At 37.6% G+C, this 26,712-nt stretch overlaps 1 protein-coding gene across 7 annotated transcripts in view; it reads left to right on the forward strand.

Moving 5' to 3' along the window:
* The window catches only part of ADAM23 (ADAM metallopeptidase domain 23), an 80,105-nt gene extending 54,657 nt beyond the window's left edge, over positions 1 to 25,448 (forward strand). Inside the window, exons 21-27 of one of the 7 annotated variants that reach the window (XM_075429834.1) lie at positions 1,342 to 1,447; positions 2,892 to 3,011; positions 3,971 to 4,139; positions 6,171 to 6,282; positions 14,893 to 14,983; positions 18,103 to 18,157; positions 22,192 to 25,448. In XM_075429834.1, the coding sequence (XP_075285949.1) occupies positions 1,342 to 1,447; positions 2,892 to 3,011; positions 3,971 to 4,139; positions 6,171 to 6,282; positions 14,893 to 14,983; positions 18,103 to 18,157; positions 22,192 to 22,305 (767 nt within the window). In that variant the 3' untranslated portion in view covers positions 22,306 to 25,448. The other 6 variants (XM_075429828.1, XM_075429833.1, XM_075429829.1 and 3 more) reach the window with 6 other exon arrangements.
* Positions 25,449 to 26,712: the final 1,264 nt, after the last annotated feature.

Here is a 26,712-nt window from a genome sequence, read left to right on the forward strand (position 1 = left end):
TTCGGTTTTTTAATGACAGTTGTCAATTCCATTATCCCAGCACTGGTTGATGCTAAAGCTGGTCCACCTTGCCTCCCTTTGCTATACCATCCTATAGTCAGGAAAATGAGTATATTGGTGTGGATTTAAATACACGTAGTACGAATTTAAGCCCAGAGGTGTTGACTAAAATAGAATTGCAGTTGCAATGGATTTTGCTTGCAGCTGGGAGAGGATAAATGCTTTGTGTTGATGACTTTGAGACAGTTCAACAGAGCAGAACTATCAGGATGTCCTACACTCTAGCACTTAATGTTTTCTTGTGCATTTTGTCGAATCATAACTGCCACTGCCTATATGAGGCAGAAGAATCATTCCATTCTGGAGAAATGGGAGAGGACAGATGTAGTTTTACCATTTATTGTTTGTCTTGTACAATACAAAAGATGCTATATGAGTGTGAAGTTACAAAAGATGCTATATGAGTGTGAAGTTACAAAAGATGCTATATGAGTGTGAAGTTGGGTGGAGACAACATTTTCTTTGTCTTCTGCTGCTGTTCTGAGCTTTATGTTGCCACCTTACATTTACTGATAATATTAAAGGCAATAGATGTTTTTGTTAAGTAATTTTTGTACCTTACACATTTACATTTTAAAACATTTGGTTTGTCTTTTGTACAACTGATTTTACTGAAACTATTCTGTCTTATTTACCTTTAATATTTTATCTTCCTCTGTATAATTGTTGTGCTTTTTTTTAATTGATTTTTAGAAATAACAAATGGGCTTGTTAGTAAATACTTGTGGTTTTGAACTTTTTAGTTCAGATTTCTACTCATAAAAAGCAGTAGAAATTACACTCTGACTGTTCAACCTTGTTTTTGCTGTCAACTCCTAAAACTAAAATAATATTGAGCTGTTGTCAGAACATATGCTTATCGTATATGTCACATATAAAAATCTTTGATCTCCTGAAATACAGATCAGGAATAATTGCAGTGAAAACAACTAGATTAAATCTATGTGCAACTGTTATGAAGTGAACAAAATTAGACCACAGATAAATTCAAATACAGAAGACAACGCAGACACTGTGGAGATTGCTTTTTTTAAAAGTTCAGAGCAAATTTTGAACACTGAGAAAGATTGTAGAAAAGCTATCTGTAGGTATTGCAGTTCAGTCTGCTAGGTTCCCACTATGTAGTCACTAGAAAATACCAGCTGTGTATGTACACATGTGGTTAGATTTATGGCTTGTATTCAAAAAATACAGAAAAATGCTGCAATAAATTATGCAGGTTTTCAAAGCTCTCATGTTGCCAGTGGAAAGTACATTCCTTTTTCCTTTCTTCATCAACAGAGTCTTCAGGATCTGACAAGTTTTGTTATGAAAAGCTTAACACAGAAGGCACAAAAAAAGGAAACTGTGGAAAGGATGGAGACCGATGGATTCAATGTAGCAAACAGTAAGTTCACTTTGGTAGAAATTGTTTGTATTTTAAATAGATTAATACTGATTTGATATTGTCTACTTTTTCATGAATGTTTCAGCAGTTTGTTCTGCATTATTTTGAATCTTCTTTCCCTCATAAGGTTTGCATCTTGGATAAATTCCATAGCTTATTCTGACAAATCCCATGGATGACTCAGCAACACACTTGTAAAGTTTTCCAGATTTTCAGAAAAATGTACTGTGACTTTAATTCTTTCAGAGGAGCTGGGGGACAAGGCAGCAAAAAGTCACAAGTTCATAATGTACAAACACCTCAGACTTGGTAGGATAAATTAGACTGCAAATACACACACTACTTTCACTTGCTCTGGGACTGATACCAGATTACGCAATTTCAAGTTTGTTCCAACCATTGTTTTGACCAGAGAGGACCATTAGGCATTTGGGTATTCTAGAGCAAATGGCTGATTCATTTGCATGTCATCATTACTAGATGGTTATTTGATTAAATTTACCTTTCAGGTTAATGATCATTAGTGGATAGACTTTAATTTCTCCTGATTTACTTACTGTTTTGTAATTTTTAAGTATGCATGTAAAAACTTCAGTCTCGGAATGGTGTTTTCCTTCTTTGACTATTTGGTGCTTGTCAAGTGGCAATATTTTTGCTTTTGGATTACATGACTCACTTTTGAGATAGGATCATAAGGAAGGGTGTTTAATGGATTTTTTTTGTATTTAGATGAGAATAGTGTGGTTCTGATATGTATATTTAAAACCTGAATTTTATAAAAGCTTTTTTTGGTCAGTAGAGAGATGCAGAAAAATGGTCTAGCTGAAGGGCCATTTTATTTTTTGTAATTTTAATAAATAGATTTTCCAGCATTCATCCAGCTGCTTCTGTGACTTAGGACAATTAGAGTAGGAGATAAACGTTTTAAGATTATATGCTTCTACTGAAGATTGCACATATAAAATAATGTCATATAAAGCAGATTCTTTACCAAAATTCAGGCACACACACTGCATGCTAATGATTGTTATTATGGTTCTGTTGTCCTGTAAGGGAAATAAGTTTGAATTTTTGATTTAATTTTCACATTAACGTACAGTGTCCAAGCTGCTATAGAGAGAGAAATGTAAATTAGCCTGATATGACAAAGCTGTGTACAATTTGGATCCTCTTAATTGTACTGTATTGTATTTAGAGCACAGATAAATTTTTTGTTCATGTTAATATTCACTGTTGCAGTAGAATGAACAATTACTTGTTTCTGCCTCTTGTCATTTGCATCAAATAATATTTTATTCCTAGACTTGTACTCTGAAAGTGTATCATGTGGCTTATGGTAATATATTACATAATGTGATCAGCAGCATCTTAGCCAGTCTTTCTTTTTTGTAAGTTTATTTCATATTATTCCAGTAACTTTTTGATTTATGTTTTCATTTTACAGTGATGTTTTCTGTGGCTTTTTGCTCTGTACTAATCTTACTAAAGTTCCACGAGTTGGTCAAGTTCAAGGAGAAATTATCCCAAATTCCTTTTATCATCAGGGACGAATAGTAGACTGCAGGTAAAAGATAATGCAGTGTTCTAACATGATTTTGCTCCGTCAAATCTAATTTAATTTAGGAGAAACATAAATGTAAAATTACGATTTTTAGGTAATTAACATCTTACAGCAAAATCATTATTCTGAGTAGTATTTCTTTTGATTAAAAAAATAAAAAGCCTAGTATTCCACATTTAAAGAGGAATATTAAAGAGGAATAGTAAAGAGGAAAGTGTGGGTTATCCTCCTGATTGCTCCATCCGATCTCTCCAGTAGCAGAACGTCACAGTCAGAGTTTAATTATCAGCATTATATTTTGGGGGAGGAGGGGGAGGCAGGCGGTGGCGGCAGGGTAAGATGATGGCTTTGAGTATTATATCCTCAGAGCAATAGCGGTAGGTAAGTGAAGGCTGAGAGGGAGGAAGCTGGAGAATTGTGCCAGGATAAGATGTTAAGCTACATTCAGTTAAAGGGTAGGTAAATGGGTTTTAGTCTACTATGCTCAATACTGAATTTGTATTTTGAAGACATTGGCAACATTGCTGTCATGCTAAGAACACTTTCTTACAGAGTTAGATCCTGAATGAACAACGATTCTTAACTCTTCTATTATTCCATTAGTGGTTTTATTTAAATGTCATCACATGGGAAGTTAGTTTTAAAAATCTTTCTAGAAATAGTATTTCACAACATTTGGTGGGGGGCGAAGCATGGCCCATCAAAGATTGCTGGAAAATGACTAAAGCCTAAGGTGCCCTTTTTGAGTATTTGAGTCATTGTCTAGACTTCTTTTCAGTCTGACAACTGGAACACCTTGTCAATGCTGTAGACAGACAGAAAAAATACATTTTTTTTCAATCTGTCTGTATGCTTGAATGAGAGAAAGGTATGAAGCTTTTAGTATTGACGCTGACGTATTTAATATTTTTGAAAGGCTCCAGTCATAATACTAATAGTATCTTAAAATTCATTTCTCCTAGTGGTGCTCATGTTCTTTTAGATGATGACACAGATTTAGGTTATGTGGAGGATGGAGCTCCATGTGGACCTTACATGATGTGTCTGGACAAAAAGTGCCTGCCAATTCAGTCCTTGAACATAAGCAGTTGTACCATTGGTTCTAATGGAAAAGTCTGTTCTGGTCATGGGGTGAGTCTGTACATGGAGGTAGCAGCTAAGCTTCTCCAGCTTTCTCTACTATATTGGATCTTAATGTACCCTGTGGTGTTCTCTACCTGAGAGTGTTCCTAAGACCTGTTGATCTGAAAACATAAATGTTAGATTCAGGCGAAGACTGCCATTCTGTGAAGCATAGATACAATTTTGGAAAGCAAAGTTGTCAAATTAGTTCTGCAATTATATCCTAAGAGTTGTTTTCATTACTAGTAAGAAAGAGCTTTGACATTAGTTACTGTGAAGAATTCAGTAATGTACTACCCATATCTCAAACTACTTGCCATCTTCAGTTAAACCTTTTCCTGTGTAATAATGCCTTTTTATAAAGTTGGCCCCGTGTTCGTGGATTTATACCTCATGACTTAAACAATTAAAATTCTAATTTGTTGGACCTCAGTAGAGGTGATGTATTCTTCTTGAGCAGAAGCAAAATGTATCATTTTACATTCACACACATTATATTCTTTTATTCTATCTGTAAGTCCATTTGCCTAAGATGTTAGTTATATTTTGATGAACAGATGCACCATTCCATGGCTCAACTGTAAAACTGCTAAAACCTTTCCACGGTGGTGCTCAGTGGACAGATACTTGCCCAAGGGGCTAGACTTTATACAAGAAGTTTGTGGGTTTTGGTGGGGTTTTTTTTCTTGTTATGTATAATTGGAGATGAATTTGAGTACTTCAAAGAAGAGGGTTAGGTTCAAAATCAAGAAGAAAAATTTTTAATTGAAAAATAAAGGATCTAGGAGATCTACAAATCTTGGTACTTTTGGAGTGGCATGAATGGTGAGGGAACTATGTTACCTTTTTTGTTTTGCTTTGGATTACCCCCAATTCATAATTTTAAAAGAATATTTCACTGATCATACCTGCTGTAAGATGTATTTATCTTCAGCTCCCTAAATAAGATTCTTCAGTGAATACATTAACAAGCAGAATGACATAAAAGTTAAATTAAAAAAAATCACATGTACTACTTACTTGTAATCATTACTGTGTAGGTTATTTTCTGGGTTTTTTGACTATAAGTTTCAGTGTCCAAATGACATTAGCTGATGCCTAATGACTGACGCAACTTCTAGTCCCATATTCAAAACTTTATGCTTTCTTTTGTGTGTGTCTCTCATATCATGCTTTTTCCCTAGTAACCTCTTCTAGCATCACATTCCATGTTCTTTTTCATAGGGAAAGTTTATAGCTGTTATATGGGACCTGTTATGGGGACCTTATAAATGCTTATAAATATCTGAAGGGTGGGTGTCAGGAGGATGGGGCCAAACTCTTTTCAATGGTGCCCAGCGACAGGACAAGGGGCAGTAGGCACAAACCGAAGCACAGGAAGTTCTGTCTGAACATGTGGAAGGACTTCTTCACTCTGAGGGTGACGGAGCACTGGAACAGGCTGCCCAGGGAGGTTGTGGAGTCTCTTCTGGAGATATTCAAGACCCGTCTGGACGAGGTCCTGTGCAGCCTGCTCTATGTCACCCTGCTTTGGCAGAGGGGTTGGGCTAGATGATTCATAGAGGTCCCTTCCAAACCAATGAAAATCTTGCTATTTTTTCTACATGTGAGCAAGCTGTGAATGAGAGGTTGTAAAGCATAACTGTGTCTTGAACCTTTTAAATGTGAATGCTTGTATTCCTTCTGGACGTCCAGGCTCACAGTCTAGATAGTTGGTTAGTGAAGATTTAACTAGTCTAGATAGGGAGTTTTTTTGATGAAAATTTCTGTTATATTTACATCCTGTGCAGGTGTGTAGTGAAAGTGATGGTTGAACCACTGGGAACACTTTTGCTTTTCCTAGCATCTGAGTTTATTTAAAGGATTAAAGCAAACTTTCAGGTTATTGATGTATTATATTCATTCTAAACGCTCAGTGCTATAGTTGCAATATATAAATGGAAAAGTTTTAAACCGTGAATTAAATATCTAAGTATACATTAAAGAAACTTAATAAAATGTAGTTAAAAACCAACTGCTGTCATTTATTTTCTTTTCCAGGTTTGTAGTAATGAAGCCACTTGTATTTGTAATTTCTCCTGGGCTGGGACAGACTGCAGTATTGATGATCCTATTAGGGAGACTGGTAGCAAGAAGGATGAAGGACCCAAGGGTTTGTTTGATTTCAGTTTTGATGTTCTTTCAAGTATTTATGATATTTTTCTTTTGATACGTGGTAGTAGAATTAGCCTATAGAAGGAGAATAATATTGTACAGTCTTGTTTAGACTCAGACAGTAAAATTCTGCTTCGTGTAGATGAAGTAGGTCTTTCTGCTTTGAGAATTGATGCAAATTTTATTTTTCTAACCTAAATTTGGGGGAGATTTCAATGGTAATGGTATGTACTTTTTTTTTTCCTTTGTCCCTTATTCTCTGTTTTTTAAGATGATTTTCATTGTGATTGGAATCTAAATATAGCTCTTGTTATTTATATGATAATTGAATATTTATATTTTACTAGAGATTTCCAGTTCCCTTAGTTGCTCTCAGCTAATTCAGAGAGCTGTGGCAGAAAAAAGGGAAAAGTGGAATGCCCCTAGTGGAAAAAAAGCTTTGGTTCCCTGAAATCAGATTTCAATGGGAAGAAAAAGAAATGAATTAAGATTTTAAGGACTTAAATTAATATGATCATTATTGCTTACTCTTACGTATTTAGTAGGTATTTCAACTGCATATGAAGTATAAATACAAAGAGGACCTATTGAGGAAATAATTAATCAAAACCGTTTTCCGAAGAGGATGAAAAGCACTTGAAATTCTCTCTGACTTTTCTGCCAAAGAATGTTTTTTGGATTGTCTTGTCCAATTTTTTATGTCTTTCCTGTCATCAGTGCATTGTGCAACATCAGACTATATTTATCTAGTGTTACACATTTACAGATAAAGTTCCTAATAAACAACTGAGAAACCCAAACAAAATTTTTACGCTATGTCCTGGTTCCAGGTTCTTCTGTCTCTTATCCAAGGTTGATAGAAAGAAGATAGAATTGTTTAAAAATGTAGTCCTTAGTGCTCAGACTCTTAACTGATTACTCTAAAATATCCAAGGTTTCAAGGGAGGACAGGATTTTGATATGTCCCTCCAGAATGGTTCTGCTTCTGTCTTGTGGGCCTTATTCTTTTGCCCCTTAGCAGAAGTTCTTTACCAAGAACTGCTGAAGAGATAGTCTTATACAAGTTACAACTGTGAAGGAGGCTCTCTGGAACAGTCCAGGTTTGTATCAGGGAACCTGTGCAGGTGCTTCCTGGACTCCTAACCCCACCACTGTTCAGTGTAGAACTGCATGGTTTGTACCCTGCCTTACAAAGCTAACTGTTGTCCCATAAAAACCTTCCTAACTGTGGAATGCTGCTTACAGAGTCTTAAAAATAGTGGAGAACAGCACTATAGAGCTGGTTACTTCTCTTTGTGTGTGGATGAGGAGAGCAGTGTTTATGGTTGTGACACTGAGAGTACCTGAATTTTACATTGCTCATTTCCAGATCCTGTAGGTAAGAAATAATCCTCTCCTCTGTTAAAAGGTTTATAGGAAAGGCAACACAGAAGGTATGCTTATCTTGGTTGGATTTTTGTAATTCAGATTAACTTATGTAATTCAAAATGGAAATACCTTTATGCAAATTAATATGTCAATGCTGAAATGCTCAGGGAAAAAGTCTTAAATGAATAGTATGAACATGGATTTCTGCCAGTAGGTACAGACATAAAGTTTAGACTGCATTTTTCAATGGAGTCCTCTGCAAAAAGGCAGAATATGTTTTTGTACAAGGTGGCGTAATGATTTTAAAAAATGAATTATTTTTACATGTGTTGTTACAGTAATTTATAGGTGTTAAATCATCTAGAAATGAATTTAGGAGTCTGAACACTGACAGAAACTATAATCTCTTTTGGTTAGCTGATAGAAGAATTGCTTTGTGAGAAGATGTCAGAAGAATACAGAAGTAGTTTTCTGTATTGTAAAGATCCAACGTACTAAGTAGTTTCCATTAAGTTTTTTTCCCCTTATCACTGGTACTTCCTGTGTCATGTGCCAGGTTACAAGTCCAAGACAGGGATGAAAATACTTGTTTTTTCCATAGCCCTAAATTCTAGTTTTGTTACCTTTCAGAAACAGAGCACTGATGATGTGAAAATTCATCTATCGGATTTAAGATTTTTTACATCATAAATCCAAGTATTTTTTTTACTACAATTAGAGCATGTATAGCTAGGAAGTATTGCTATTTATTGATATATTGTTATGATAATGTTGTTATGATCACTCCTGCTGCACTTTCAGACCCTTCCATCATCCATCAGCTGCTTTTGGCTCCATACTGTAATTCAGGATTTAAAAAATCAATGATCCTTAATTATGTTTCTGTCAGTACATGAGTATTGAATTACTCTAAACTCAGCAACCTACTGTATCCTGTACTAGCAGACCTACACAGCATGATGGCAGTTTTGGGAAGACAGAGAGTTCTTGCTGTTAGTTTTTGGCTACTGCAGAAACTTTGAATTACTTCAGAGTGTTGGCTAGTTGTTTTGAAATCAGTAGGACTCCATATGCACACAAGAGTCTTCCTCTGCAATTTCATTTGCAAAATTAGGCCTGTGTTTGACTAGTGGAATAGTGTGTGTTTGTTTTTTTTAATACAAAACTTATGTCTCAAGTATGTTTGTCTTTGTGTGTGTATATTTATGAAATAGGAAAAAATTATGAAACCATTTCAAAACAGACTTTATTCAGCATGAAGACTATAAAGTTTTTGTGCCTCGGAAAAGTTCCTGTTAGACAGGGAATTCAGCTGTTTGCTTGTGGTCTGTTATGACTCAGTGAATCTATCAAGCTTTTAATCTTTAACATAGGAAATGTATAGATGTTTTTCTCAAGAGTTCCATTAAAAAATGAAAAATAAGGCTTCAATGTCTTAAGAGAGACTATCTGAACATACTGAAATTTCCAGGGTGTTACCTGAAGCATGTTTCTAGGGTAGGTTTTTCCTTTTAGAAGGTGTTATCTGTCTTTAGGTCATATAGATAAATAGAGTCCTATTGATAAATGCAATAACAAAGGAAAATACTACTAACTAGTAAAGGAATGAATTAAAAAGTTGGGTTTTTTCTTTTCCTGCGATGGAACTGTTTCCAAACAAAGAGTTTTTATTTCCTTAGTTATATTATGGATACAGTAAGTTTCTGGTGATCAAAAGGAAGTTTTCTTACTGGTGATTTACTTCTATTTTGACTGTTTTTAAATAAACAGTAGGTTGAGGATGTTCCCTTTCTAAGTAAATAATAAAACTACAAGCTAAAAGCAATAGTCTTACAGGAAAACATCATTGAAATATTTGCAAGCATTCAAAGAAAACCAAATATAGCTCATTTCAGAATTTTTAAAGCTACAGTATTTGGTAAATAAAGATTTGTTAGGAGGTTTGAATTGTTTATCCGGTGACGGACTATAGCATAAAACACTCCTTTGAGGAATTATTTAATGTTTTAATTTCAGACATATATGTGATCATTTCCTTAAAAAATCTTCCCTTTTCCCTCCACACAGTGAGCATGGCCACTAACAGGCTAATAGGTGCAGTGGCAGGGACCATTCTGGCCTTGGGGGTGATTTTTGGAGGCACAGGGTGGGGAATAGAGTAAGCATTTTTCTTAGTTTGAGTTTTATGTTTGGTGCCTAGTGTGTGAGGTAACCATATGCACCCGAGCCCTCTGTGTATTACCCCATTAGCTTTGTCATGTGGTGACCGTATTTGTCGTGTGATTTGACTGTGTCTGTGTCATGTGGTTTGCTCATGCAGTGTTGAACCTTTTCCTGTCTGGGAAAATGTGGGGCATAAAACAATAAGTTTGTGAATTTTTACATTGTCACAGTAAAATTAAATGTCTAAATGTTTCCATTACACCAAATTATAAAAATAATGGGGAAAAAAGGAAGTTTGTAATTATTTTGCAAAATAGGCTGATTAGTGTGGGCTATTTAATAAAATGCAGGAATTGTTTATTACAGTCTGTGGGGCTTTCAGTCTAGTAATAGGTCCCACAATCTAGCTAGGAAGGTGGAAGCAGATGATAGTAGTATAGACAGCTAGTTCTACAGTAAAACTTCTGAATGTTCTGTTTCCAGGATTCTGTTACCTCAAGGCAGTAGAATGCTAAAGTATAGAATTCATAAATAAAGAATATGTATGAGCTATTTTTATTGCCTTTTCACAGTTTTAGGAAACTGTAATCTTAAATGTTAGCACACTACCTCAGTTTTAACAGTGACTATGATTTATATATGAGTGTTTGTATATATGTACATATACACGTATAAAAATGCCCATATAAGAACTGTCTTCATTCTGCATTCACTGTGCAAACTACAGAATAAACTGCTGTTATTCTGCTTTTCTGAGATTTCCAACTTCACTGTGTATGTAATACTATATATTTTACCTCTGTTGGGTGATAGTGCTGTCCCTGTGAAGGAGGAATCAGAACAAGAGAGGTCGTGATGTCTAATCAGGTTGTGTGAAGAAGTGTTCATATATAGTTCTAATCAAGGCTGCACAGGCAGTTGTCTGGTGGGCAGCATTTTGTGTGTCTGAGTTTGCAGCCCTAGATACAACTTTTTTAGCTTTTGCTGAACTGGACTGTTACAAGAAACCCGTATTAGATTCTCAGAGGAGTAGAGACCTTTGCACTCACAGAGGGCAGCTAATAGAAGAACAAATAGAAGGAAGAAGGTAACAGATCAGCTGCTTGAGAAAGATCAGATTGGTGTTTTACTGGTGGCTTTTACAGCTAAAAACTAAAGACTGTGAAGATTGTAGAGGTTTGGGACCCAGATTCTGGAGCAAAGAATTTACCTACAGGTTGAGCATCATTTGCCGTTTTGATTAGATCTGCCTTGTACCCTTCTGTTTTTATGTTCCCTTTCCTGTTCTCTCAATCCACTCAGCTCTGACCATTTGTTCTTGCTCCTGTATCCTTCTGCTCTACTTCCATTTTTTCTTCATCTTTTCTCTCCTCTTACCACTCGCTGCCTGAGTCGTCATTCTTTTAGTTTCTATCTGTTCTTCTTTCCTGGATCCCATCAGTCTTTTCTCTGTCCTCTGGTTCCTTCAGCTACAAACCTACGTTCAAGGCAAGCCGCTGCTACTTTTTGTTGCTTGGTTTAAAGAAAGCAGGTGGGGAGCACAAATACCCTCTCTGTTCCTAATGCCCTTCAGGCCCTGCTGGCTGTTACCATCAATGGCTGCAGGGGAGGTTGTGTTCATCACAGCCTGGTGCCAGTTCCTGCCCTTCTTCCTCACCACTTCACTTGCAAGTTGCAAACTCTTCTTCTAAGTGCTGAAATAACTTTAGGTTCTTAATGCTTTATGAATTTATTTTAGTAACCATGGGGGACAGAATGGCTGAGTAATTTTTTTTTTTTCCATATTTCATCTTAAAATGGATACTTAGCTTGATAACTTAAACCAGAGAATTTGGCTGGCAAAGTGACAGGCAAGAAAAGAAAGCATCGAACCACCTGCAGGACAATCTGCAGTAAGCTTGCCTCTTCTACAGCTAGCAGAGTTTCAAAGCAATGTATATTAATTCTTGTAGAATCTATCTGATGATGATGAAGATTTAGGGAATAGTCTGAAGTCCACTGAAACTAAAGGTGTGTTCTGTTGTAACACCTTCAGTAGAATTTCTGTCAGAGTCCTAGAAGATGACTAGTGATGATAGGGTAGCTGTGCCAGAGCAGATCATGCCTTGCAGATGGGATGCTGTGCCAGGCGGTTACGGTGCAGTCCGTTGCAGGAGCTTCCTCCTGATAAATCCGTGTCTGCAGGTTGTAGCAGTAGTGTGGTGGCAAGAACAAGTGTACCAGAAGTGTTGCATCTTGCGATCACCTGGATGGAAAATGACCCCACAGTATGGTGCTTGTTAAAACCTTCCTCTTGCTTTCAGTTTGTATGTGTTTGTCAACACATGTCCAGTGACTAGAGAAGCTTATTTAGCTGAAACATACTGATTTATACTTTTCTTCATAAATGTCACTAACTAAAATGAGCTGATGCAAAGTGGGCTTCATACTGGTAGCAAAATTCTGTTTATTAATAATACCATTTCCTTGATAATGCTTAATAAAGCATAAGCATACACCTTTACAGTAAGGTATAACATGTAAATACTTTTATCTGCACCGTCTGTTATGGCCTTAAAATGGCTCACCAGTAATCCTCTTAAATCTCTGTATTTCAAAAATGGAATTCATTAATTGGAGGACTCCGTTCTGGTAAACAAGTGGTTGCTGTTTAATAATCATAAGTATTTCACTAGTTTTGTTTTTATATTGAAGTCAGAAATGAGATTATAGTCTTGTTGATTATCAGTGCAATGTGAATGTAGCCTTTGCAGTTTCTTTACTAGGAAAAAAGCTGTTTCTCTGCATTCAGAGGAACTGGTGCTGCTGGCATACTGTGAAACAGTTTTAAAATTATTCCAGAGGAATGGACATGCCTTTATCCACAGCCATCTATCATTTACTACGCTCTTAGGCTCTCTCTAGCAGATAGCCTAATTCTCACAGGAATTTGATTTTTCAGGGGTTGTTTTTGTGTTAAAAATGAACATCACTTCTTTAGTCACTGACACGATAAAATTGTCAGATCTGACAATTATTTAACACAATTTTAATAACTTTTCTATTAACTGAACCTAATTGTTTTGTATATTTTCCTCTTCTGTTTAAATTTTGATTTGAATTCTTCCATATTTATAGTAAATAAAACAAATATTGATTATTGAAAGAACAAACTGCTGTTTCTTGAATGAATGTGCAGTATGAAATAGATACTTCCCCCCTCCCTGAACATTAAACAACCAAGGAACGTAGTAAGAAGAGGGATGTAAAAAAGTGGCCATTTGGTACTTCCTTATCTAATTTTTGTTCATAATGCTGTCAGTTAACCATTGCACCTCTTTTGTGGGAAGGTAGCATTCTACGGCTAGAAAGAAATCAGCTTTAGAATTTTTCAAGGCTTCTAAAATTTATTACAGATAAATTACTTGCTGTGTTTTCAGTCCTTTGTTGTGTGCAATCATTTGATAAAATCCAGAGTAAGCTGTAGATCTGAGTCAGATACAGTAGCTCATTAGGATGCTGTTGAAAGCAAGCCTTAATTAGGAATGTAATGCCTGTGGAATGGCATTCATTTACCCTCCACTGTGCTCACTCCTGTTGATTTGAGCCAGGTGTGACTTCAAAGGTAAGTCCAAATAAGATATGTTCTTCCAAATTGTGACAAATTACCTTTTAATTATTGTTGTCAAATCTGTGCACTGCTCATATCTGTGAAGCTCACTATATTTCTTTTCAGTCCAAGTCTTTTATTAATATTCCTGAATATTCTTTGCATAGGAATTGCGGGAAGCAGTTTTTAAACCTTGAATTTTCTTTTAGCTAATCTGGTCTCCAAAAGCACTGCTACGGGAAACATGTAATGGATGTCAATGAAGTTAGGTCGCTGCAGTGAATTTTAAAACTTAGGGCACGTACTTACTGGAGTGCCTGGGACTGGGCAGAAGGTGGTGTGATACTGAGCTAACAGTAGAACCTCCAGTTGTTGCAGCTGCCCTTGCTCTTTCCTTTGCTGATCTCTGGCTGCTCCTTTTTCTTCCTTACGTTAGCTGTCTGACAGTTTTCCAAACCGAGTTTCAGAACATTTAAAATAGGAGAATTTCGGTTGCTTGTTTTGGGGAGACTGGGATAGGAGGTAAGAACTGTTTTGTTCCTGGCTATGTAGATGTTTAGACTAAAAGTGTGCAAGACACTGCAAAAGAACTGTTGAGTTGGTTTCATTTTGCCTTGAGCTCAGATGCAATTAGCTTTACATCAAAGACTGCTCAATAAGAAGTTTTTGTACAGAGAAATTAAAATGTTACTCAAGCCTGTTGTCCATTTTCCTCCACTCTGTGTAAATAGAGCACTTAAGGGTCAATTATGAATATCTTATTTAGGTGTTCTCGTGCCCTCTTCAGAAAATTGCACATATTTTCTGCTGCTTCTTTTTGTTTCTCTTTTTTCCTGCTCCACCCTTCCCCACTTTGTTGTTAAGTAGTTTCTTGAGGATGTTGAAAAGATGCTTTGATGTTTGGGAAGCTTAATGGGAATACAGCTTTTATTTCAACTTTTGTTCCTTATTGTGCAATCCTTTGCTTTTGTCAAACAATTGTTTATAAACTTAGCATTGACGTAACTGTAGTAGGGAGTCTGGACTCTGATGAGCAAGTGGTGCTAGATCATCTCAGCTCATATTAAAACATCTACCACCTTTCAGGATTTCTGTGAATAAAGTTAGGCGCTTTTTTTTATTACTTATTTTCTGTAGTCAGAAAATGGACAGCATTCATACTTAATTTCCTTTAAGGAATTGTTCACAAATATCTTAGTGTCCTCCGTTGACAGTTCATTCGCTAGTTAATGGACTAAGTCACAGTGGAATTTACTGTCTAACGCTAGATTTATATCTGTGGTAGAAGTCAACATAGCACAATGCAGAGACCAACAGCTTTGTTCATTCTTGCTGTTAAACAAAAGTAAGTTGGGCTTGCTGAAATTGTCTGGAGACATCACCTTGTGTGCTGTCTGTGTTCCTTGAATTGTTTGACTACCCTTCAGCTGCTTCACTGAATAAAGTGGTTGGTTCTTACGTCTGTCTTACCATAATCCTTTATCACAGGTCCTAGTGCCACCAATCTTATAATAGGCTCCATCGCTGGTGCCATCCTGGTAGCAGCTATTGTCCTTGGGGGGACAGGATGGGGCTTTAAGTAAGCAATGCCGCATGTCTTCTTTTCAGTGGCTATGGCATTTCTATTTCTTGCTTACGTCACTAAATCTTGAGTTCCTGCTACAAGATTCCTGACATAAACACCCCCCATCCCACCCCCTCCATAACAAACTGCTTTAAAGAGAAAGAATTATGCATGCACTGAACAAGAGGAGGAAATGGATTTGAAACTAGCAGATGTCATCAGGGTGCAAAGTTGAAGAATAATAAACAAATGAATTTAAGTCGTGAGTTCACCCTAACGCTTAGGGAGCAAGGTCCTTTTTTCATCTCCAGTTAGTGGCATTGTTTTCAGAAGCTGACTACAGTGGTTAGAAACCCTGAAAGATGCATGTCTTGAGGGGTGTTTATTGTGAATGCAGTAGTCCTTTCAAACAGATAAACTTTTTTATAATTAAAGACTTCATGTGTAAATAGCAAGTGTGGCAATACCTGAGTTTTCAGTAACAAACATGTTGACACAGTTGACTCAGAAGTACCAAAGCTAACTTTGTTTGTGGTTCCTGATTTTTTTTTTATTCATTGTCAATTCACAATTTAAAAAAAAAAATCAGGTTTAGAGAGAATGTTTTGAAATCTTGAACTGTATCCCAAAAGATAAAAACATTTCTATTCCAATTCGAGTTCAGTGTGTTTTATAACTACGAGGAGTAACATACTAGTTGTTCTGCTTGTGACCGTTAAAGCAAAGAGAGAGTCTTGCACAAAAGTATTTAATTCTTGCCTTTTTTTGTAGGTTCAGGTCTACCTACATGCATGGTCCATATGTCGTAAAAAGGATCTAAATTTAGAATCAATGTTCATAACCTTACAAATAATGGAAGGATAAGCACAAGAACAAGTAATTTCTCATGGTATTCACGTTGCTAGTTATTTTCAATAACATGCATGGAGATAAAGCTATGATACAACAATATGCCATGACTCCTCAATCAGGTTTTTATAATAATTCAAAGAATATTTTATATGGCCTATATTCATATTCCATATGTGAGTGAGAAGAAAAAAAATTATTCCCTAATTGACGAAGAAGGCTGCCAAAGTAGAACATAGTGATCAGGCCATATTTATCTGTTAATTCACTTTGAAAGGTCGCCTGAAAATGTTTGTGTACTTCTGGTTTAGACTGCTATATTTTCATAGTGTCTGGTGGCCTTAATTACACGTGCATACAGAAGCAAAATATTTCTAAATCTTTCAGCCCTGCTGAAAAGACACTTTGCACTTTCTTCTGACCGAGGCAATGATTACTTCCTGTGGCACTGCCTGCCACTGTTGGTGTTTTCACAAAGACCCAGCACTTGCCACATTCATTTTTCTGGAGGGAGGAAACACTCCCTGTGCTCCCCTTGACACTGGCGAGAGCTGCAGAGCTGCCTGCACCTGCTGTGGGAGTCAGTGCACCTCGTTTGCTGTGGTAAAGAAAGGTTAAATACGAAAGGTATCAAAACATCCGTCTTTAAGCATGGGTGTATGATCTTCATAAGCCTTTTTAATTCCTGGTGGTAGACTTGCCTTGAGCTGCTGTCTTATTTTTTCTTACAGCTTATTCTCAGTTAAATAAATGAAATCCACTTATTTGTACAATAAATACCCCTAGATTAGCCTCCAGTATTTAGAAGTTACTACAGGGCAGCTCTAAACAACATAGTTTGAATTCAGTCCTATATCTTTTGCATTGCGTCTCACATGGCTGAGATTTGTATTTTCCGTATTTATAAACAATAAAATAATTTAGCATTTATGCACCTTTGATATACTGTTTCATCAAATCTGTGTTCAAAGGCAGAAATTCAAATAGGATGCATACTTTAGAATATGCAGTGACTGACATGGAGTCACGTGTGGTGTTAACACCAGAAGGAACTGGGATTCTTTCCATTTGATGGATTGAAAGATTTGTTCTGTGTAAAGGCCTAGTCTGTGAATAATGTTTTTTTTCAAACTCTCTGTAACACTTAGACATGTTCTATAGAATTAACTTGTACAAGTACATTTACATTTTTTCTACCATGTCCTACTAGATGCACAATTATAGGGGAGAGTTGTCTTTTACCCTAAATAAAGCACATAAACAATACATAAAGATTTCAGTTAGTTGCAGAATTGGAGTGGGTTTTTTCCCTGCACTTCACTGCAGTTAGCTTTTTAAATAAATACAGCCAAATTTTCTGCAAGGCTTGCGTTAACATTTCTGTTTGTTGAGAACAACAATGCAGGCACATTTAAAGCAACATTATTAGAAACATTGATATTGCAAGCTCCCATGGAAGTTAACCAAGCTAGATTTTGTTGGGGAAAAAAAATTAGTCAGATTATACTTTTGGACCAGTTTTCTGCAATCACAGACATAGGGGTCTCTTAGTAATTCATACTCTTTCCAGACACAGAGTGCTCATCCCTAAATAATACATTTGTATTTCAGAACACAGTACAAGGCATTAACATATAAAAACTTTAGGCAGTTTCTTCCTCTTTTTAGGCTGCCTTGTGCTAGAGCAACCTTTGCTCTGTCACACCAGAGCTGCAACACCTGCTGCCCCCTGACCGGGGACGCCCATGCTCCAGGACTTGCAGGAGCACAGAGCTGTGGAAGGTGCCCTCCTGTCTGAAGCAATACAGCATTTAACTGTTTATTTCTTCTTTGTGTTCCACACCTCTCAAACTACTCTCGCAAGTGTTCAGCTTTGCATCCTGGTGTCACTCATCTGCCCGAATGCGGAAGCATGTTGTCTCTACAGAGGATCTGTACTGGAAAGGGCTGTTGCAGCTCTTACTCTCAAAAGAGCAAGATACAAAAAGTTTACTCTGTAGCAGAACCTCAAATACACTGGCCTGGCCTAGCTCACAGCTTGAAGTGCATGCTTCCTCTGGGGGTCAGAGGGGGGCTGAAAGGGCTTTCCAGCTTGTACACAGAAGAGGGCTAGCACATGGAGACCCTCTGATACTTTGCTTCACATGTATCTGGAGGGACAGATGAGGATAATAAAGAGGAGTTTAACTTTTCCTTTTTAAGCAAGTGATATGTTTAGTCTCTGCAAATATGAGAGAAGGTAGCTAATGCTTTACAAACTGGGAGATGTGATTTCTGTTTCACAGGTTATCAGATATTCATATGAACATACGGTACTGTGGTGTCAAGTCCGTATCAAACGTAAGCTGCAACTAAGCACACTTTGTTCCTGAACCGAGGTGGTGGGGTGGGGGTTGGATGGAAAGTGTAAAAGGAGGCTTGGGGCAAGTTTGGAGAAACAAAGTGAAAAAAACCAAAACCAACTTCCAGTTTCAAGAATGAATCCTAGGTTAATTTGTGTAATTGAGCTAGTGTGCGGATGGAATAGGAAAGAAAAAAATTAGCTGACAATTTCAGGGGGGATATAGCCTCACTACTTGTTTCAGGGGGCTTTAAAGGCCGTGGGTGGGAGCCTTGTTGAGCCTTGCATAGTACTTCTGAAGCTGTTGGTGTTTAGGGTGCAGTAAGGAAGTCCTGCATATTTCTGCCTGCACTCTGCTGGGTAATGTACAGAAGTACGGCATTTGTGAAAGGTGAAGTTCATTTTGATATAGCAAGTCTGTGCAAGATTCCAAGATACAATGTTTAATGTAGTAGGAAGGACATTTTTGCCATTAGAGTAGTTCTGAGCATTGGCTGCAATCACAGTCTCAGGGGCCTATGCTCACTTTGTTTTTTCTAGCATATATTTTTGCAAAGCTCCTGCAGCAAAATAAGGCAATGAAACACTTTTGTTGCTGACTTTAACAGTGTTAAAGCAATTTTTGGTAATAAAGCAACACTGCTAAGAGGCAATGCTAGTTAAAGTAATGTGGAAATGCATGTGAAAAGCTGCTTCTCATTATATCAGAATGCAAAAGTGGCTGACAGAAGAGTTGATTGCAGGCACAGTTCTATTTCCAGCAATTTTTTCTTAGCTGAAGAGCTGCGGTGCTTTCTGTCTCTCTAATGGAAGATTAATGGGTGGACCAAAGATTTACCCAGTCCTTACAGGTGCCAGGTTTTTAACTGGACTGTGAAGGTGCATTTAGACCCCAAAAGTTTCTGCAAGATGAGGCAGTGGAATGCTAATGGTGACTTTTCGTTACCAGCATTTCCCTAAAGCCTGTATCATGACCTAAATACAGTCATCACTATACAGCATCAGCATTGCAATCAAACATGAGATATTCTCTCACTACTTTTCCAAACTACTAGAATAAATGGCAGGTCAACATCTTATTTTAAGCTGCTAATATTAGTTCCTCATTTTGTTAATTTGAATCGGTTTTGTAGCAAAAGGTCATTTATTTAATCTCTTCTTCAGCATTTGAACCATGCTTCAGGAATGTCTATGAAAACATTAGCTACTTGAAGTGCTTAAAATACTGGGTTTAGATAAATCTTTAAATACTTAAGTAAAGTTTTGTACTTATATGATCACAGACAAAGGCACAGATTTGCAAGTAATATACTGTGCAACCACATTCCTAATTAGTTTTAAAAAAACGCAGAGGACTGCAGCAACGTATTTCTTAGGTACATGCAGCCTTTTTGGAAAACAGTTTTCTGAAATAATTTTCATTTGTAAAGATTACCATGTTACAGAGGCAGTGATTTGCTGTAGCATGGTGTGCTTTTTTTGATTCAGCATCACCTATAAGTTTGTTTTTGTCAGAGACACTTTCTGGCTGGATTACAGACTGAAAGGCTGACCGCATTATTTAAAGAGGAATTCAAACATTAAATGCAAAAGAAGTTAATGTTCTAAGATCTTCCACATAACAAAGAACTAGGAAACAGCACCATTCTCCCATGTGTCCTTCCATAGAGGAGACTTGTGCCCCCTGCCTTGTCATTTCACTGAAGCGTACGGAAAGGAACTTTGTACTGCTATGATACATAGCTATAAAGAGGTGCCAATATCCAGGACTTGGTACTCACCTAGTTTCCTTTCTTTTTGTTTGCCAATTTAAATAAGACTGCTCTCTTCATTTTAGTATTAAAGTGGTTGATAGTTGGGGATGAAGTTGTGAAAGCAGGTCAGGGAATCAGAATAGAATTCCAGTTCCTGCAGGGTGACGCCTGGCTGCCTTCCTCAGGGAAGGGCTGTGATCGCAGCACAGGTGTGGCAGGCGCTTGTTAATGCTTTGCGTGTGTGTACTGTGTTCCCTCAGTGACACAGTACCCAATGTTCCGTATTTCAGAGACTATGTCAAGCTCTTACATTAGAAGTATGTGAAGAACTAAAAGAACATTTTTCTCATACAACAGTTAGCAGAATGTCCTAAGTGAAGAAAGGCAGTGGTTTGGTTAGTATCTTATTCCTTGAAGCGTGTATTTCTGCTGGATAAAACTAGGAAATGAGTAAATACACGGTTTGGACAGATCACAGAATGCATGCGAGGGTGCAGCAGACTTTGCCAGTTGCCCCGTAGCATGGGTGCTCTCTGAGCTGTCATACAACCGAATGGTCCTTACTCGACGACTACGCTGGTGGAGATCAGTTGAAAAAGGTCTGATAGAATAAAAGTCAAAAGAGTTTTGTTAGAAGAATTGTACTGGGAAGCTAGCATAGCACTTGTCCTCTGTACCTTGTTCTAAGACTTACAAAGTCCATTTCTTTAATTAAAATAAGCTCAGGTAACAGAATGTGTACCATTCAGTGTATGTTTTAATGACTTGTCCTCTTCAGGTGGACTATGATACTTGCCCTCGAGTAGGAGAAGAAGTTGTCATCTAGATTTTTTTTTTTTTTACACACATTGATGATTTAAGTGGACTGATTAATTAGTTGTTAATCAGTAGTATTTGAAGTATGCTAAACAGTGGGGGGGGGGAGGGGACGCGGAGGAGGAAGAGAAGCAGACATGTCCTTTCCCTGTTGAAACTGGCAGGAGAAGCAGATGCAAAGCAGGTTTTAACTCACATGTAACCAAGTTATATTATTCTCATACTTCCTGTCATGCAGTTCTGCAAGCTGGCCTGAAAAAGTAATTAGCTCATCTGAAATGTACCTGTAGTAGAGAGGAGGATGGACTGAGATACTGAAGTAATGTCAACCTAATTCAAAAGGAGCATTGGTACAGTACTTCTAGAGCGGAAGTGACTGAAAGATGAATATAGTGATCTTTCAGAAACCAGCAATTCTTAAGCATTCCCCTTGCAAAAATGTAGGCACTGGTACCCAAGGAAAAAACAAAACAAAACAAAGGATGTCCAAGAATTACCAGTCTCTGGAATTCTTCTCAAAAAGTTTCTTAAACCACCAGGCAAACCTTGTATATAGTAGGTTTATAAATATTGTAGCAGTGGTAGTAGTTAGCAGAGCTGCGGAAAATAGCAAATCTGGGGGTTGGTATGTAGCTTTAGGGAATTTATGAATTCCTGTTCTGTATCTTTTGCATGTCAGTTTGGTGGCGGTAGTGGTGCATATGCCCAATGTTAAAACTAATTGCATGAGCCCCTTGCTTGATGCCCCACATAAAGCCAGATACTGGGGAGGTTGCACCCAACTTCTGTTGTCGCTTCCTAATGTCTTGCTGTTTGACATCGGATATCAGTATCGCAGGAGACTGGATATCACCAGCCAGCTTGCTATCCACTGTTAACCTGAAATTCTGATCACACAACTTACAAAACTGTCCAGTCTCCTTCGAATGCAATGTCTTTGCTATTGTCACCTTACTGAGATTCACGGCAGTTATGGTCAATAGTGTGGTAAAAGCTCACAGAGATACTCACTTTTTTCTCACACTGGAATAAATTCTGATGTTCTGGTATAGCCAGAGAAGGGCACGTGCTCCAAGAGCTCGGGTCTCTACATGCTTGCATATTTCCCATACTGGCACTTCGGACTCACTGCTTTTAGGTACGTGCATGCTTTCTTGGCCTGGTGGACCACATGTTACTGTGGGCTGAAAGTTTCTACAAATTTAGAGCACCACTTGAAGTACTGCAGAAATAATGGAGTTCTGTATGCCAGCATGGTCTTTAAACCAATACTTGATACTATGCCACAGAAAGCATGCATCCAAATTCCTTAAATTGTTACCCCTTGGAAAGGTTACTTGTTAAACTGTCACAGTGTGAGCCTTTTACTTTACTATGACCTTGGCAATGGCTTTGTTCCTGTTATATCTAACTAATGTCTTGCATTTGTCTCTTTTTCATCTCCCTTTGATGCAACTTGGAAGAAATGTCAAAAAACGAAGGTTCGATCCAAGTCAACAAGGCCCTATCTGAAGAAATGTGATTCAAAAAGCTGCTTCTTGCACTACTGGATTTTGGGTATGATGTCTTTGCTGTAGCTGCACAGGAACTAAACCAGTAAGGAAGACATGAGAAACACTAACTATAAACACAATGTTGGGATGTTAGGGTTTGCGGTTGTAGAAGACCGTCCTTCTTGGAGACAAGTTTGAAATATTTCCTCCATTCACCTTTCTCTTGTTAAAATTAACTGACAAGTGTTACAAGCAAACTGTTTCAAAATCAGGTGGGTTTTTTTTTTCTTTCCTCAAACAAAGGAGGAGACACACAGCCCAAGTGCAATAAGAGAACTGTTCCAAAACAATGAAATAGCAGAAGAACTTTTTCCCAGCCTGCTGGCACTCTAACTTCACTTGAGTTCGCATGACTTCCTTTCTCTTACCAAACTCCAGTGGCATGAGGAGCTAATTTTGAAAGGGTAACCTGCATGGCTCACATACAACCAACCAAGCTGACCCCAAGCAGAATCTGCAGCCCGATAAGTACAAACCACTGGGAAGCCGATACCAGGCTCCGATAGCTTTTCTGGCCACGCAGTGCGTTCTGCCACCGGACTTCAGAGTTCCCTGCTCTGTGAGCTCGCTGTCCACCTTGTTTTGGTCCCCTGGGCCAGGAGTCTGTTGGGTACAGAAGCTAGCGAGTGATGGATGTAATTCTTCCAAGAAGGAAAAAGTGTAAATATGGAAATAAGATTTTGAAGTATCATTTTCACAGATTATATATAAATATATATATGAGAGAAAAGGATATCCATATGAAAAGGTTCTATTCTTTATGTAAATCTATTTTTGATGTTGGGTTTGGTTTTGGGTTTTTTTGCTCCCCTTTTTTTCTTAGCATGTTCTACAGCGGATGCTCTGGGCTTGCTCAAAAAAGGCAGATAATAGCATGCAGATGCAGGGAGGTCTGACACCAAACAGATGTGATCTGAAGTTTGTATGCTTGAAACCAAAAATAATTAAAATGTATAAATGCATATCTATGTATTCACTGTAAGTCTGGATTACTTTCTTTTGGCTGTTATACAGATTTTCCATAATATAGTGTAAGATAAGTGACACCACCTCAAACTAATCACAGAAGTGCCAAGCTTCTCCCCCTCCCCAAACTATAGCTACTCTTTTTCTTGTCTAGATCCTGTGAAATAAAAATTTAAATAACCCTTAAAATACTCACAAAATGTTAAAAGCTTGGAACAAGTTATTCTTCTCTTGCCTTCTGCCCACCCACCCAAATCAGCTTGCAAAGGCGATGGACATTTCTAACTCACTCCCTGCATCTCTCTGATGCATCTCACTCATCAAAGTATAATGCAAAATTAATACTTTGACCCTTGGCTACGGATAGCTAGTTACCATCACAGGGTCTTCAAAATCCCATGTGATTTCAGGGGCTTGTGTGTTGTAATTACCTTTAGATACACTTTGTGTACAAATGTAGATTTTTGCAGAGAAGTGCTGGGCAGCAGTACTGTTCCCCTCGCACCCAGGCTAGCCGGGGTGTATCTGGCTTGAGAAAGGTACGAGGATGTCTCCCTTAAAGCATAGAGCTGTACAGTCTGGCTCACCCTTTGCATCTTGATTTAAAACTTAGGTAATTTGTGTAAGTGAAGTGACCTGAAAATTTCATTGCTGCATCTGATAATCAGAATTAGAAACTTTTCTAATTTTGGATTTAATTTAAAGGTTGGGTATTAGTAACCATGGAAGGTCAGTTACACTACTTACTTCATCTTTGTGCTACTTCCTGAGTTAGCTTTAAGAGCCAGAACATTAAGAAAATGCTGCAGATTTCCTGTGACTTAAAATCTCATTTCAATTATATTTCTTGTTATGATAATGTCCAATCCAACAGTCTCACAAGAGAACTAGAATATATCATTTTGGTTGACAGTTATTATTAAATGTTTTTAATCAGCTTTAACATAATCACATTGACACTTACTACGTTATGAGTTAAAGGTGCTGTACACAGGTAGTCAACACCGATATATATTCTAAATCTTATTCTGAAAAATTCATGCCTGGCTTCAAGCAGAATGAAGTTAGTGACAATACTTTTATGGCAAACCAAAAATGCTTGCAACTGTAAAAGTTCTTTGCTTGGGAACATATTCTGCTTTCAAAGCAAGTGTAACCCACAACAGAAACGCTAGTGCTTACCAAAAACTAACTAAGTAAAATCAACTGGATATACGAGTGGAGTACAGTACCACTGGATATACTAAACTGGATAAACTACCTGTGTAATAAACCTTTGAGAGCATTTCCCAAACAACATTGTTGGTGTGTGATGTGATGTTTTAAATCAGACCACAGTGGTCCCCAACTACTATGTACATACGTTCAGTGCTGGAGCAGCTCTTATTTACACCAGCAGTTTCCTAGGAATAATGATTTCTTGACTGAATTTGTGCTCCGCTCTTCAGCCATTGTGTGCATGTGGCAGAAACCACATGTGTACAGAACACATGTGACAGCACAGCTCAGCGTAGGTACAGGCTGAAGTACTTTCTGTGGTGGTGGACGATTGAAAAACTGGGTTTGGTTGATTTTTCAGCATCCCGCCTTTGCTGTGCTTTGGAAAGTACATCTGCATTTAGTGTTAATTTGGTCATCACAAAGCATCATCAAAAGACAACCTGCTCAGCACTGCCTCCATTTCATCCACCATACATTTACTCCATTATTTTATCTATTCATCTAGACAAGAAACTACAGTAACCGTATAGCTTGTTCCAGTTCGCTGCATGATCTCACTGGTGTGATCTAATCCCCCTAAAAGGGAACTCTGCTAGGCAAACTCACAGCTGTATAGGTGCACGTTAAAAGAAACAGATCACTTAAGGCTGACGTTTAACCAATTTTTCTTTACTATGCAAAGATGGGTATTGCGCAAACGAACTTGAGACAAGTGTCTGAGGAAACACCATAGAATACTTGAAGTTACAGTTTAAGCCTAATCAGTCATGTTTTATATTCATTGTTGCTTCCACTGTTACTCTTCCTTTTAAAAATGATTTGTAATTATTTTTTTAAGTGCACAACTTGATATTATAAATCAGTTTTTGTTTGAAGTTAATACTTATTCATATCTTGTTGGCTGCTTAATGAATGGAAATTCAATAGTCCTTGTTCTGCCTCTTAGTAAGATGAGTATTAAAAATGTCATGAACATGGAATGGAGTAGTTTTTAATTTTCAATCTTTTTTCCATATTTATTCTCTCCATTTTATTTAATTCCTGTGTTCAAGATATCACCACCTTTATAGTAGTGGAAATTGACTGGAGTTTTCTTTTACCGAAGATCTCTAAAACTGTGTCCCGTCTTGCAGCGAGGTTCTGGCCGTGCAAGGACCTTGCATGCAGGCTTTCTGGCATGCGTGGGACCAGCGCCTCGGCACCCAGGGTTGAGCAGGCGCTCTGAAGGAGGGTTGCTGGGCCTGCCTCCGTCCCATCTGCTGGCTTCACGGAGCTGGACGACACCTGTATGCATGAGTTAGTTGAGGGAAGCCTTCTGCAGTTCAAAAATCTGAATTGCATAATTACAAAAAGTCTACAATGATGTAATTATTTTAAAAATATTTTGAAGACCTCATAATAACCAAATAATATGGTCCTCATTTTAATGGATTGCTGAATGGAACTCGGTTTCCCTGTGTAGTTTTTTTGCCAGACTAACTCTAGTGAAGCCAGCCTGGGAAAACTAAATGCAACCAAATAACTACTGATACTTCTTTTGCTTTCTCCAGCTCCAGATAGGGAAACAAAATACACTTATTTCCCAAGATTATGTATGAAAGCATGTGTCTCTAATTTAGAACTACAGAGTGAGGGAACGCTGTCATTAACGGATCCACTATCATCCACTTTTATTTCCTGTCAGTTGAATAGAGAAGGATTTATCTGTAAACTCAACATGAGCATGCAACATTTTGGCTATAATTATAGTAGACATTCATTCCTAAAATAGGAGTTAAGCCTTTTGTAGTCTATGAATGCAAAAGCAATACATAGCTAGATGCATAGCTGCTTTTGATTTTCCAAGAAAAATGAAAAATTCTTAAAATTGTTTTTGAAAACTTTCACAATTACAGCATGAAATACCGAAGAGTGATCTCGCTGGGGCACTTAATAGTAAGAACAAAACCAACACGCCACAACAGCGAGTCATGTTGTACAAACCCAAAAAACCCTCTTTTGTTCTAAATGCACTTACTACAGATTCCTACCCACAAGAGCTGAACAGTTCATTTAATGTGAATCATCCATCATAAATACAACAGAGCCTGTTTAAGTGCCCTCAGAAAGCTTGAAGAAAAAAATTAAATAAGTAACTAGGAATTTCAGTAGTAGTGATGCTCAAACCAATACTATTGAAAGCAAAAGGTCACAAAACCATTATCTTAAAGCTGCGCAGACTGTCATTCAGTTCAGAGATTCGCT

This window comes from Opisthocomus hoazin, chromosome 9 (assembly GCF_030867145.1).
Source record: "Opisthocomus hoazin isolate bOpiHoa1 chromosome 9, bOpiHoa1.hap1, whole genome shotgun sequence".
In the NCBI taxonomy this organism is placed as follows: domain Eukaryota; kingdom Metazoa; phylum Chordata; class Aves; order Opisthocomiformes; family Opisthocomidae; genus Opisthocomus; species Opisthocomus hoazin.